The sequence below is a fragment of the Poecilia reticulata genome, chromosome 5 (genome assembly GCF_904066995.2).
Source record: "Poecilia reticulata chromosome 5, P_reticulata-male-v2, whole genome shotgun sequence".
NCBI classification, from domain to species: domain Eukaryota; kingdom Metazoa; phylum Chordata; class Actinopteri; order Cyprinodontiformes; family Poeciliidae; genus Poecilia; species Poecilia reticulata.
Genome location: NC_088834.1, coordinates 18309953 through 18324328, shown reverse-complemented (window position 1 = coordinate 18324328; position 14376 = coordinate 18309953). Strand labels below are relative to the sequence as shown.

Genomic DNA, 14376 nt, shown 5'->3' with positions numbered 1-14376 from the left:
ACTATCAACTTAACTTGACTTTCTTTTTTTAAAATAAAATGGCAACTTTGCTAGGTTAATATGTTTATTAACGTCTTAAAAAGTTCTGCTTTGTCCAGGCATTGTAGTTTTCTTTAAATCAAATAAAATTATTTCTAAATTAGTCAGTATTTGTTTCAAATGTTGTCAGATCTTTACTTTTGTGTTTGTTGCATATTAATATGCAAATAACAAACATCTTTCAACCAAAAATGCACGAGAAAACGACATGAACCTGCAGTGTAAATTAAAGTGAGGAGAAACGAAAGAAGAAGAAATGTTGTTCTGGTGTTATTTTATCTATTGAGCCTCAAGCAAATGTACAGTAAACATATATGGTCACAGGAAGTACTTTACCAAGTTCTAACATACATTTCTGTACAATTTGGCTTTATAAAGTAGAGACTGATGTAAAAAAGTTTATTCTACCTGAATTTGGTTATTTGCAGGTGTGCCATGTTTTTTTTTCTGTCTTTAGTCTTAAAAAAAGCTAGAATTAGCGCCTAACTTTCTTGCAAAAATATCAAACCAGTTATGTTTAAGTTTTTCGGTACTAAGTAGCTTTTTTCGGAATGCTTTTTTACTCTTACTTGAGTAATTTCTTGGTTGACTACTTATCACTTGAGTAAAAAAAATATGCTGAAGTGGCCCACTCTTATTAGAGAGCAACGTTTGGCAACTCTATCCACCTCTGCACAAATGCCACATGTTCTCTAACAGAGAGGCACTGTTTTACATCATAAAAGGGAGAGCAACGCCCTCTAGCGCCACCAATGGAAATCGAACATCCTTAGACGTCACCGCGCCACGTAACTACGTACAATGTGTACGGAAGTGCTTGTGTTCCACTGCTCGACTTGCAGGATCTGTTCCAAGTAGCGACTCTACGATGCTTTCCCGATTTAAAAACCCGCCGGTTCCTCTTTGACGTCCGAACCGAACTTTATAGAGGCTCCAAAATGAGCACGCAGGACATCTTGAAAAATGCGTCCACTTTGGCGTCGTATAACGTTTTACTACAGGTGAATAAACACTTTCCACTATCCTGTTGTATGACACAAAACATGCATGTTTTGTTTTAATCCTTCCTGTTTCCTAGGTGATGTTCCGTGTCTTCACCTTCCTCCTTAACGCCTTCACGCTGCGGTTCGTCTCCAAAGAGCTGATCGGCGTGGTGAACGTCAGGTAAGGAGAACAGCTGGAGGAGGTGAGTTTCTCTGTTCACCTGCCGTTGTGACCCTGTGTTTCTCCTTCGTGTCTCCAACATTCAGGCTCACGTTGCTGTATACTACGCTAGTGTTTTTATCCAGAGAGGCTTTCAGGAGAGCCTGTCTGAGCGCAGAATCGGGGACAAACCGCAGCTGGAGACAAGTCATCAACCTGCTATGGCTGACGTGAGTCCTAATTTATTTCAGTAGGTTCGAGTGTCGTTGATCAATTACACCTGATTTATGCTGATTTGTTCATTTTTACGCCAGGCAGTATTCACTCTGTGCTGTATCCAGCCGTAGCAATAGAAAGTTGAGTAGAGGGAAAAAGTGTGGCGGTAAGAGGTTCGCAACCAGCAGCAATAACTGCATTAATGAGACTATTGTGAAGATTACTGAAAAGTTTGAGATTGATTCACAGTCTAAACTGTGGATCCAGCTCATCAACATGAGTTGCCTTCCTTGTGTAAACCAGAGATAATATTGAGAGTCTTTTGCCTGGGCTGAGGTATAAAGCAGGGATCTACAACCTGTGGCTCCAGAGCCACAAATGGTTCTTTGGATCTCACACAATGACTCTTTATAACTCTGGATAAGATCTGGGGGGGAAAAAAAACATTTTCTAAAGTATATTTTTCTCATCAGTTTTGAAACTATGTTTATTTAAATCTATGATTTTCCACATATAATATTCTATAGAAAACTATGTATCCATTTTCTTTTTGTAATGTCCTGTTTTGGATTTTATGTTAAAACCTAAGAAGAAAAATAAAATGTTCTCTCTTTAAAAATAACTACAAACCTTCTATAGAAGATATTAATCAAAAACAGGACGTTGTCATTTAACATGTGTGGCTCTAAAGTTTTTTTTTCTTAGCTGTACTAAGGGTAAAATGGCTCTTTGAACTGTAGAGGTTACATGCCCATGGTCTAAAGTGTTTGTTTTTTTTATGTGACAGTACATTAGTTATATAATTTGAAAATTAAGGTGCAACATGAGGAGGATGAGAGAAAAGGAACAGGATCCACATCACTTGAACTCCAGTGTGAAGTTTCCACATCATTTTGTGCTAAATAGAAGAAATCTACTTGTACATTTTCAATTCCTCATATGTCAGATATCCATCCATCCATCCATTTGCAAGCAGATTAGTGTTTGTCATTCCTCAGAGTGCCTCTTGGTGTGTTATGGGCCATCCTTCTCGGATGTGTGTGGCTGTGGCTCCTGGAAGTGCCAGATCCCCAGACGGTGCCTCACTACGGCCCTGCTGTGGTGCTGTTTGCCCTGTCAGGAGTGCAGGAGCTCCTGGGCGAGCCCCTCTGGGTCTTGGCTCAAGCACACATGTTCGTCCAAGTCAAAGTGATCGCTGAGAGCCTGGCTATGATCGCCAAGTGCAGCGTCACCGTGGTGCTGGTGGTGTTTGCCCCTGATTGGGGTCTTTACATCTTCTCTGCTGGCCAGGTGAGACACAAAGCTGAAATTCTCCACAACTACAATACCTACAAATCACAATCTTCAATGTAGACTTGATGGCTCGTAGTCCATGTTGGGAACACAAATGTTCTCCACACTTTTTAGACTTTTATTTGTAAAATGAAATATCTATAGCTTAAAGTTTCACTTAAACACATGGAAGTGATTGCAACGGATTGTTTTTCTTTTTTTTTTTAAGTTGGTGTACACTGGATTTCTGGTGTTGTGCTACGTCGTCTACTTCATTCGTTTCTTGGGCTCCAAAGAAGCAGCAAAGAAGACCTTCCCTCTGCAGCATATCAGAGATCTGCTGCCAAGCAGAGCTGATGGAGAGGTTGTTGACCCGGAACAGCTTCACGACTACGTAGAGTTTAAATAAAATCCTGCCATACCATCCTGACCGTCTGCTGTATTTGCAGCCGCTGGTAGACTGGACCGTGGCCCGGCTCACGTGGAGCTTCTTTAAGCAGTCGTTCCTGAAGCAGATCCTGACAGAGGGCGAGCGCTACGTCATGACCTTCCTGAACGTCCTCAGCTTCGGAGACCAGGGCATCTACGACATCGTCAACAACCTGGGCTCCATGGTGGCACGCTTCATCTTCCTGCCCATCGAGGAGAGCTTCTACATCTTCTTTGCCAAAGTGCTAGAGAGGGGACGCGACGTGGAAAGTCAGAAAAAGGTGTGAATGAACAAAAGCAGTCGCGAGGTGGTAATCTTTGCTCTTGTCTCTTAACGTTGTGGTTTTCCACGCAGGAAGATGTGGCGATTGCAGCAGAAGTCCTGGAGTGTTTGCTGAAGCTGGTGCTGGTAATTGGACTAATTATCGCAGTGTTTGGATATGCGTACTCTCACCTGGCTCTGGATCTGTACGGCGGCGCTATGTTAAGCAGCGGATCAGGTACTTTTACCACAAACAACTCTTAAAAACTGAATAAATTATTATTTCCTGATCTTACTAACGAGCCACTGATTTCCTTAAAGGACCCGGTTTGCTGCGGTGCTACAGCTGCTACGTTCTCCTGCTGGCTGCGAACGGAGTGACGGAGTGCTTCGTGTTTGCTGCCATGAGCCAACAGGAAGTCGACAAGTAAGAACAGAGACAAAACAGACGCCGACAGCCCTCACATCACCTCAGATCTCTTAATCTAACCCGGCTTGGGTTCGGTCCTCAGGTACAACCTGGTCATGCTGGCTCTGTCCGTGTCCTTCCTCCTCCTGTCCTACATGCTGACCTGGTGGGCCGGTGGCGTCGGCTTCATCCTGGCAAACTGCCTGAACATGGCCCTGCGTATTTCCCACAGCCTGCTCTACATTCACCGCTACTTCCAGTCCAGTCAGTGGAAACCGCTGCGAGGCCTTAAGCCTTCCCCGCTCCTGCTGGTGGTGCTCATCATCAGCGCAGGCGTGACTGCAGGTTCTGAGGTACTAAAGAAAAGGTTTTATCTTGTAATGCGTTTATATTCAGAGACATTTCTGTACATTTAGAGTGCGCTCAATATCTTTTTTCACATCACAACCACAAACTTTAATGTGTTTCACTGGGATTTTATCCGATGGAAACACACAAACTTATTTCACGTGATAACTGAAAAGGATTTGAAATGGGTATTCCACACAAAGATGAAAAAAAAATAAATTTTTAACACCAAGGTCTCTGTTGAAGTTTGTGGTTGAAATGTGACTGTGCGATAAAACTCAAGGTGAATAAATATTTTATCAAGACGATGAAATGCTTTAATTTCTGTAAACTCAGCTTGTTAATTCTCGGTCGTCAGGCCGTTTTCTGCTGCGACGGCAGCTGGCTGTTCAGGATGGTCCATATCGGCATCGGAGGAGTCTGTCTGCTCTTCGTCCTGCTGGCTGTTCTTCTCACTGAGACTCAGCTGGTGCAGTTTGTGAAGACTCAGCTGTTGCCTCGCTACAGAAAGAAACACACCTAACCAACGAGACCAAAGACTGCTGCTGCTACTGCTGCTGAGGAATTAAAATGTTTTACATCAACAAGCAGATTATCAACTAAATGACAGTTACTGCCTGTCAAACAGAGGGGGAATATATTTTTAAATTGGACCTCATATGTTTTTACTCTAACATTCCTGTGTTGAATGTTTGCCAAATTTCTCTTTCAGGATCTTAAGTGTGAATGGAAAACACGAATGTACTTGAAAAATGCAGGTTTTTTTTGTTACCAACCTTGTTTTTTGCACTACATGGCTAAAAATGTATGAAATGTTAAGTTAAATGAACAAAACAAAAATCTAACAATTTGAATTCAGTTTGGTAAATTTTTTTTGAGCCAGTAACAGAGAGAAAGAGGGAAGACATGCAGCAAATGTCACCAGACTGGGAATCAAACCTGCGACCACCGACATGAGGACTAAGGCCTCAATATGTGGGTTGTGCTTTGCCCCCGCGCCACCACAGCACTCCCTCCAGTGACATTTTAATCTTAGTTATAAACCATAGAGTCAAATTCAGTTTATTACTTAAAATTCAGAACCACTGGGTCAGCTGGAGTGAAAAGAACTGAAAATGTGCTAAAATGGCTCAATTTCATCCGGTCTCCATGACGGAAACGGCACTAGAAGAGGACGGGCCACAGATAAAGTTTTCAATGGAAAGGAAGAGAAAGTAAAATTACTGGCAGCATTTGCTTTATCAGTGACTTTGTGGAAAAGAGACCAGAAAAATTACCAGAACCACCAGTTATAGTTATGGGAATGAAGCACCTACTACACAAAGCCATTTGGAGTAATATCTTTGTTAATGGATTATTCCATTAGAGAGAAAAACACAGGAGTGATGGACCAGGGATACTTTTGTGTCAGAGTGGAAATCAGAGAGTACACAGAGATTTTGGCAACGATGAAGAGGCGACTGAAAACAAGCCCTGAGCCACAAAAACTAAGTCAATGGCATCAATCACTGGATCAGGAGTATCTTACATAATTAATGCCAGCAAATGCAGATAATGATCACTGAGATTTTTTTTTTCGGAAACAGAAAGTAAAAAATGCAAAGAAGGTGGAGAGACTTTGGAAAAATACAGAGAAAACCATCAGCATTCCAAAAAAACCCAAAACTTAAATGGCGCTGTTGATTAAATTAGTTAATTAAATGACTTTATGTTTTCTGAGTCAGTTTCTGGATATTAACTACACATAATAGATTACTGCCTAATCACACACACACATAAAAAAAAAAAAATCTCCATTTAGTAAATCTGGTCGTTGCTTTCCACCTTTACATTTGTTAGATCCAAATTTTACTTATTAGAAAACTGGAGCGTCACTGAAATAATTTTATCATGTAACAAGTGGATGAAATAAGCCAACTGTGATCACTTTGTTTTTTTTTGTTTTTTTACAGTGTGGGATTCAGTTTAAGAGGATTACAGCAAATTAATGTTACAGGATCAATTCAACAAGCTTGCAATGTTGCTGGGAAAAACTTTCCAGTGATTTGTTGATCTTTCTCCTGTGTTGTGTTTAGATTAGTCAGAATCTAAACAGTGATGTCAGCGTGGAAAATGAGCTGGAGTGGGTGGGGAAAGCAGCTTTACAACAAGGAAAGTGTGGGTTTATCCTGCTGTCAGCCTGATTTCCTCTGATATCTGTACAAGTAAACACTAGTAAAGAGTCTGCTGAGGTATAAAGATGTATTAAGACACGCGGTTATCCTTCCAAACAGCCGTTTAACATCATTACGAAGCATTTTTGATGCAGTAAAGTACAAAAGAAGAGCCTAAATCTCATCTCCCTGCATCTCTGGGGTCCGTTAGATGAAGCACAAGTTCCAGCTGTGATCTCATCATTCTGTAATGAGACAGCCAACAGGAGGAGCCTGCTCACTTATGCACTGAAAGCAGATTCAATGTTCACTGGGAAAATCATTGCCAGATTGTCTGCGTATGTAAGCGTGCGCGGTGGGCGGCCTGGGGCCAGCTGACAGGAAGAGAAGAACATTTACAGCTGGGCATCTACTGCTGCACGGCCACCATGTCTCAAGTAAGACCCGGTTTTCAGTTTTCCCAGTTGTTGTCAGCTGCTGCTGTAGATATGGAGATAAGTTAAAGCGAGTGTTTCTGCCTTCCAGCCTGCACAGGAAGACGAACAGACGCAGCGCCCCGTAGTGAGAGAAGAGGACCTGACCGAAGCAAAGACCAAACTTGGTGGTGGCTTGGCGGTGAAGAGCAAGACCTTTGAAGTGATGGAGGAGTGCGGTGAGGGCGTTAATATGCACCTAGAGACATTTACGGTAGAGTTCCTTGACACAAATTGTTGCTTTTGACAGCAGACTGCGTGTATCTGTTCTCTATTTGGTCAAACTGGGGTCACATAATGACCGTAAGGGGAGTTTAAATCTGATGCAGAAGTTTCCAGGCCATATACAGAGAGAGGAAACATGGCGCTTTAATGATGGGACATTCCTGTCCCACCCTGTGGAGTTAAAACACGAGCGTAAATAAAGTAGACGTTAACAGTTTCACAACAGCTTGTCCGCTATCCAGTGAATCTTCTGATTTATCCTGGTTGTTTGCAGAGAAAGTGGGTAAAGCTGCTCCCTCCGTGTTCAGCGGAGCGAGATCTGGAGGAGAGACGGCTTTCAACACTCGCTCCGCTCGGCAGGCCAGGAAGTAAAAGGAAAACTTCCTCCGCATGGATGAACGCCGCCTCTTCCATGTTACTGATGTAATTTAACCTGTTTTTTTTTTTGTTGCTTCATATCATGCAACTACAACCAGCTGAGAGATGTTTAATAAACCTTAGTCGGCTAGAAGCAATAAATTGTTTGATATAATGTTGATGCAACTTTATTTCATTCTTTCTGTTTGTTAGGTTCTTACAGTCGGTTATGTTTTTAGTCTCATTACGCTTCTGCAACTGAGGATGGATTTATCGTTTTTTTTTTGCACATATTTACCAGGGATGCCAATAAAAGGAAGCACAGTGCCACACCGAGTTTGATCTATTACATTTTAGTGCATATATATATTAGTTCACAGTTTACCGAGCCAGACACTTTATGATTTTAGTATTTGATGGACAAATTTTCTGTATCAACTGCTAAATCAAACTAATGTTTTAAAAAATTGAAATTTATTTTCTAACGATTTTACACTGATGTAATAAATACCAATGCAACTTATGCAGTACTGTATGAAACACACAAGACTGTTTATGCAGTAAACATCTATTACAACGGATAGAAATGGAAATAGTCAGCAATTGTGAGTTTTCTCTTTCATTTCAAAAATTCCAACAGAAATATTAAAACTACAAATCCATCAGAACAGAACTACTACAGTAAAAGGCTGGGAGGCAGAAATGCGACGATGCAAAGCTGGGAACGCAAAAGACGAAGGACAGAACGAGGGAGGAGGAAGTGGAGCGTCTTCCTGTGGGTTTTCATTTCATGAACTTGTGCTGCTGATCTTGAAGGATTTTGGCCGACGATTTGGCGTCGTAGAACAATTCGTTAATCTCCTCCACCTGCTCCCTCTCCACGTTCTCTTTTCCCTGGACGCGGCCCAGCAGGCTGGCTGGGGTCAGCAGCTGCACAGCGTACCTGAGAGGAAACAAGAAATATGAGCGGCGACGCAGACATCTATGGTTATTGTTAAAATAAGTTGTTTTACTTTTTTGTTTTTGCTATTTAATAGATTTTAACTAATACTTTAGCTATCAAATAATCATAATTTTCATTTTTGGAACCAGATAAAACAAATATATTTGTAGTGGGGAAGCCAGCATGATTCAGAGCCACTGTGAGAAACTCACTTTACCTCCACACGACTCCTCCACCTCTACCGAACCTTTTGATTTGGAGGTAAATTATTATTCTGCACAAATCACAGGATTCATGCACATTTTTTTTATGTCAAAACTTTCAGACTCAAATTTCCACAGTTCTAATTCATAACTGAAGTATTAATAAAAAAAAGTTCACCAGGATGGATTGCTTATTGCAATAAGCAATTAATCACATGATAAATTAAAACGAGGTCGATAATTTCCATTGTGATAAATATTTTTTGAAATGAAGAGACATATTCCTTTTTTGTTAATGGTTTCTATTGTGTGTGGTTTTATTTCCATTTTATTTATCGTTTCTAGTTGCCGTGTTAAGTGTTGTTCACTAAAATGTAAGTTTCTTGGTCTTCGAAAGGGTGAACTTGCATTATTAAGCCATTATGAATATATATCTTGAAATCGACTTCAAAAAAACAATATTTTTTATTGCAAAGATTATTTGGAAAAATTTATTGCCCGGTTATTGAGACAGGCCTACATGGGTGAACGGACGAATGGAAGGACGGAGAGTGAAGTCTGGAATCAGTGTCTCTCATACTGCATTACACATCGTGATTTCTTTTTAACAGAAAAGCCTAAAACTGCAAACTTTCCCAGTTTGTCTAGGAACCCGATAGTTAGGTCTTTAAATAAAACAAACAAACAAAAAATCATCAAGTGACTCAAACCTTCAGAGGGAAAATATTACCTGAGGGTTGTTTTGGTGCCGATCTCTGCCAGGTGTGTGAGGGCCTCCTCGCTGATGCTGATCCCCTCGGTCTGAGCGCGAATCTTGACGATCTGCAAACCGCAGCCTTGTTAGCCACACGGAGCAGCGTCAATGCTAAGCAGCTAGCATTGACGCTGCTCCCAGCAGACTCACCTGCTTCATCTCCTGCGGCGTGTACAGCATGGTGCGGATTATCATCACCCTGTCCAGCAGATCCAGAGGGATGCCGTGTGGAGAGCTGATGTCCTCTGTCCCCCTGAAGAACGACGTCACGTTGTTTCGATTGTTTCAACGGAAACTTTTTTTTTTTTCCCGGTTAAAAAAAACACACCCGGTTCTCACCTGATCAGACATTTCCCTCTGTTGGAGGCGAACACAACGATCGGGGCGATGCTGCTCTCCAGAGCTCGATGGAGGTAAGTGAAGCACTCGATGTCCAGCATGTGCACCTCGTCCACAAACAGGACGCCGGGGACGAGCTCGGCCACGCCTTGGTCTATGTAGCGGTTCACCACCTTGTTGATCTCGGCTCGAAGCTTATCTGAGGCGGGAAAAGAACAGTGGTCAGCTTGGGACGATTAGGTCCTGGTAGTCAGAGGGTTTCGTGTTGTACCTGTGATTTCTGTCTTTTTGGGCTTCATCAGCTGTCCCATCATAGAGAGAATGTCCTGACCTCCCTGGGAGGAGACAATTTGAGCTTAGTTACGCAATTGTTCTCGAAACGAATATATATACATCACATTTGAAGGCTTATGCACCTGCGGCCGGGCATTCGCAACATCTAGGTCGTGCAGTGTGACGTCTTGGACTATCTCCTTCTTCTTGTGGACGTCGCCTTTGGGAAGTGGGACGTACTCCTCGGCCTCAAGGTCGAACTCCGTTGCAAAGGTGTCGCAGCGGCCTTGCCTCTGCAGAGACATCACGACACACAACTCTATTAAGCAAGAAAGTCTCGTCCAAATGCAGGAGCAGAGCAGGGGGAACGAGGGCAGGTGTGCGATGCGGCTGCCAGCCCATTGCAGAGAGAAGGCCTTTGGCTAAGGGATCAAACAGAGCATGAGGCTGCTGTCAACAGTAACAAATGTGCCACCCAGTCCTCTTCCTTTGCCGCTCGACTACAGCCGGCACCGACCCCTTCCCCCCCACCTCTTAGCCCCCCGCCCACCTGCAGCGATTAAAAGAAACGTCATCACAGCCTGTCAGCGCAGGCCACAATCTCCGCTGCGCTGAGAGATGGAAAGATAGACGGAGAATGAAGGGCTGCAGGAATGAGAGCTGCATGCAGGGCGGAGAGAGATGAAAGCAGAATGCCACCATGAAGGAGCGAAGAGGACAAGAGGCAGGAAAAAAAAAAAAAAAGACTCGACTTTGATCTCAGGAAGAATTTATTCTTTTTGCGACATAAATACAATCCGTGTTTAATTCGAAGCGTTTTTTTCTTATTATTATTTTCTTGTTGACAAATGTGCTTCATACGGCTGGAAATGGTGAAAGCATCTGGAGTAACAGCACGCAATGCGAGACAGAATCCCGATATTGGATTCTACCAGTTTTAATAACCACAGAGCGAACATCTATTTGCAAACAGTAAAAACTCCTGAATCTGCATTAAAGAAATACTTCAGCATGAAACCTTTTAGAGCTTAAAAATAAAATCTGATTTTTCATTCCAAATCCCTTTTTTTTTCTTACAGTGGGACATGTCAGACTAAATCCTCTTTTATAACACTTAAATAACTACTGTATTTAAGTGCACCCTAATTACATTATATATTCAGTGCTTAGATCAGGAGTTTTCAGTGCTGTTTTTCTTCCTTTTTTTCAGAACTCGAGGGTCGGTGATCTGCAACTTTTAGATGAGTTGCAGCTTCAACACACCTGAGGAAATTAGCAGGACTCTGGAGAACTGGACTACATACTGAGGAGGTGATTCAGCCATTTGATTCAGGTTTTGTTGAACAAGGGAAACATGTAAAAGTTGTGGGACCCCTGGGGACTGAAAATGGCTCCCAGCTTAGAAGATGAAAAGACACGATTGCAAACTGGTAAAACAATAATCAGCCAAGACTGCACTAACTGAAACAGAGTGCTTTTTATTTTTTTTTTTTTTAACAAAATTAGCTCTTGGCTCTTTTTTTTTCTTTAACAGGCATGAACAGAAGAAGACATTGTTTATTCATAAAAAAAATCGTTCAAGAGAGGAAGACAGAGTGTGCTTTTTAACCGCAGCCAGTGGAGTCAGGACTCAAATTCACACTATTTCAGTTTTGAAGAAGCAAAATGGTTCCCGTTTCACAAAATGAATGAAAGTTTACCTTGACAGCACCACTGTTAGCTTCGATGTAGATAACGTCTCCCACTTCCACGCGCTCTTTCTGGAGACTCTCATAAATGCTGGGATCCAACTAGAGAAAGCGTAAAAGCACTTTTTAGGTCAACACTAGGCCATTCGTGTTGCACAAACTATACTTTAAAATGAGCAAAATTGCTCCTTAGAACATTAATCTGATTCATACAAAATAAAACTCAAGAGAAGGCAAATACTTTAAACAATTCCAAAAACTTCTAATTTCACTTATCTGTTCGTAATGGTGTTTGTTAGACACTTTGCTTCCAGAGATTATTTAATGGCAACGGTCGAGGAAGAACAAATAAAGTAAAAAAAAAAATCTGACCTTGAGCTGCTTGGTGCCTTTGGCCGTCTTCAGACCGATGATGACGTGGCTGATGGTTTTTCCGTAGCCACCCATAGGATTCTCCGTCTCACACGGGGTCAGCTCTGTCACCTCCCCTTCATACACCTCCTTTGTTTCTTTGATGCGCAGACCTGAACATACACACACACACACACACGCGTGCGCGGTTCATAATGAGGATTCAATCAGGTCTTTATATTCCCATCTCAGCTAAGCCGCCACATCTTTCAGACTGCTGAATAATGCCTTTTATTACAGGAAAGAACGTGTGCGTGCCGGGCAAATGCCAGAGCATCAGTGTAACATGATCACACCTCTTTCACAGAGGCTGTGGATCTGAGCATAAGCAGCACACAGGTGCCCGGTCCTCCATGTTGAGGGTCAGACAGCTGTGCTGGAGGCAGGGACTGTGTTGCAGAGTTGCTACTGATGGGGTGACGACAAACGAGATAAACCCCCCCAGCCCCTGGGTTTCTGCAAAATCCTTTCTAGAGGTGAAACCAATGCAATGTTCACCAGCTCTGTCTCTGTTTCCTTCTCAGTGGAGAGGTAACATTATCGGTCAGCCAAACCCTTCCTATATTTTAATCAGGACATCCAGTTTCAATGGAAGTGAAGTTGTAAGAAAAACTCTTTACACACAAACTCTGGCTCTATGTTTGTTGAATAAAAGCATCCCTGTTCTACACTACTAGTGTATAAGTAGCATATGTTGAACTTATAAATAAATACTTATTCCTGCGTATGTGTGTCTAGGAAATGCTTTTAAAAATAAAGGTGACATGGAATGGTATGGTATATATCATACTTACCAATTGCTCTCCTGAAGTTCTCCATAAGTACTTCTGTTTTTTTAATTTCAGATGAGTACACTTCACTGCCAACCATGGGACAGAAAGGAACCTTGTTTCCCAACTCCTGTGCCATAGCTAAAGCGAGGGCAGTCTGAAGGTTGAAACGCAGAAATGAGAGGCCAGAATAATATTCATTATTCGAGTAAAATGTCCCGGTTTAATGAGCGTGTACTCGTATCTCAGCACATTGGAAAAACGGTGCACAAACCTTTCCTGTTCCTGGAGGTCCTGCCAACAAAACTGCTCTTCCTGCCATCTTTTTTGAGCGGATCATCTCAACAATGATTCCACAGGCCTGAGGAAATTGAAAAATTATGTGTATAAAAATTAAGTGTATGCATACACAAAATAGCTAAATATTTATAAAAACAAATACGACCACATTGGAGAAGGGGTTGATTTAAGAGGTGCAACACAAACACTGGAGACACAAGCCACAAATTCCTAATGTGTTGCTGTCATCAAATGGAAATAAGGCAAGAAAAAAAAGAAAAGAAAATAAAGCAAAAAATATATGATTTGTTGTCTTTGGTCAAGAATTAATGAGACTTTACTGGGCCAATACTCATTCCCATTTCTTGGGTCTTACTTTGTCAGTTCTGATTTTTCTTTATAAGGACAAAAAAAAAAACGATCCTGGGTAAAAATTGACTAAAAATTGTGCTGAAGGGTCTTTGACATAGACAACAACTTTAATGAATCCAACAAAATGTGAAGAAATTACAATAACAATTTCATGCATGTCCCTAACCATTTTTAGATTTTCTAAATACAAAACCTGAAACACAAACATTAAAAACCACGTCGACACGTCTTGAAACCAAAACAGAGTGAATGTTTGGCTTCATGCAATGTTAACACTGGGACTCTTTGTGTAATCATAAGGAGTGTATCATGAAGAGTGTATAATGTACAATATTACTATTATACATCTAATTGATGTATAATAGTATTAATTTTCTGACTGTTATCAACCTCTCCAGTTGTCATAGAAAATTGAATTAAGTATAATATTTATACTACATCCTAATGTAAATTTTATACAAACAAGGATTTGTCATAATTATTCAACTGTATTCCATAAAACGATTAAATCGATCCCAACTTTAGAACTTAGAAATAAATAGCGACCTAGCGGTGCTAACAGCTTTAGCATATTGTCTACTGAACGACCTGCGTTTAGCTAAATATGACTTGCAAAACGAATATGAATTAATGCCTTTTATGCACAGATGAATAATAACAATGTAGTGAAACATAAATATTACCTCTCTTGCAGTCTCCTGCCCGACCAGTCCACATGCTGTTTGTTTAGCATTTCCGGCCTCGTCTAGCCCCAGTCCCTTAACGTGACTGTGTGAGGCGATCCTTTGAGTTTTTGTGGTACTTTTTACCTCCTCTATCTTCATGGCTGTGTTATTTGTGTTTATGTGCAATGTAGAAGTCGCTAGTTTTCCTTAAGACCAATATATACCTGGTTTCCCGTTTGATTATTTTAAACCGCCGCAGTCGGCGCCGAAACTCAAAACACAGGGAACTCGGTTTCCATGTGGGTTACTAGGGAAAGTGAGCGGAAGTGCGTCCCCTTTAAGTTCCCGCCTAC

The 14376-nt window shown here is 41.5% G+C and overlaps 3 protein-coding genes across 4 annotated transcripts; 2 read left to right on the top strand and 1 right to left on the bottom strand.

The window, feature by feature from the left end:
* Positions 1-833: 833 nt before the first annotated feature.
* rft1 (RFT1 homolog) lies at positions 834-4708 on the top strand. Its single transcript, XM_008409890.3, has 10 exons — positions 834-1040; positions 1118-1203; positions 1290-1412; positions 2397-2688; positions 2900-3034; positions 3120-3380; positions 3455-3599; positions 3683-3788; positions 3874-4123; positions 4477-4708. Exons 1-10 carry the CDS (start codon positions 978-980, stop codon positions 4639-4641), a joined length of 1626 nt encoding a protein of 541 aa, XP_008408112.2. The 5' UTR covers positions 834-977; the 3' UTR covers positions 4642-4708.
* Positions 4709-4823: 115 nt separating this feature from the next.
* mustn1a (musculoskeletal, embryonic nuclear protein 1a) lies at positions 4824-7662 on the top strand. Of its 2 annotated transcripts, none has more exons than XM_008409889.3 (3): positions 4824-6708; positions 6797-6923; positions 7244-7662. In XM_008409889.3, the coding sequence occupies exons 1-3, from the start codon at positions 6700-6702 to the stop codon at positions 7339-7341; spliced, it is 234 nt and encodes a 77-aa protein (XP_008408111.1). In that variant the 5' UTR covers positions 4824-6699; the 3' UTR covers positions 7342-7662. The 2 variants fall into 2 exon arrangements, with proteins under 2 accessions (XP_008408111.1, XP_081463333.1); XM_081607207.1 differs by having other exon boundaries at positions 6797-6958.
* A 116-nt stretch (positions 7663-7778) lies between these two features.
* Positions 7779-14350, bottom strand: ruvbl1 (RuvB-like AAA ATPase 1). The gene is made up of 11 exons (XM_008409886.3): positions 14042-14350; positions 12982-13068; positions 12732-12864; positions 11899-12050; positions 11539-11628; positions 9982-10131; positions 9837-9900; positions 9566-9764; positions 9377-9479; positions 9203-9294; positions 7779-8269 (listed from the first exon to the last, which is right to left on the bottom strand). Exons 1-11 carry the CDS (start codon positions 14180-14182, stop codon positions 8110-8112), a joined length of 1371 nt encoding a protein of 456 aa, XP_008408108.1. The 5' UTR covers positions 14183-14350; the 3' UTR covers positions 7779-8109.
* Between the last annotated feature and the right edge of the window lie 26 nt (positions 14351-14376).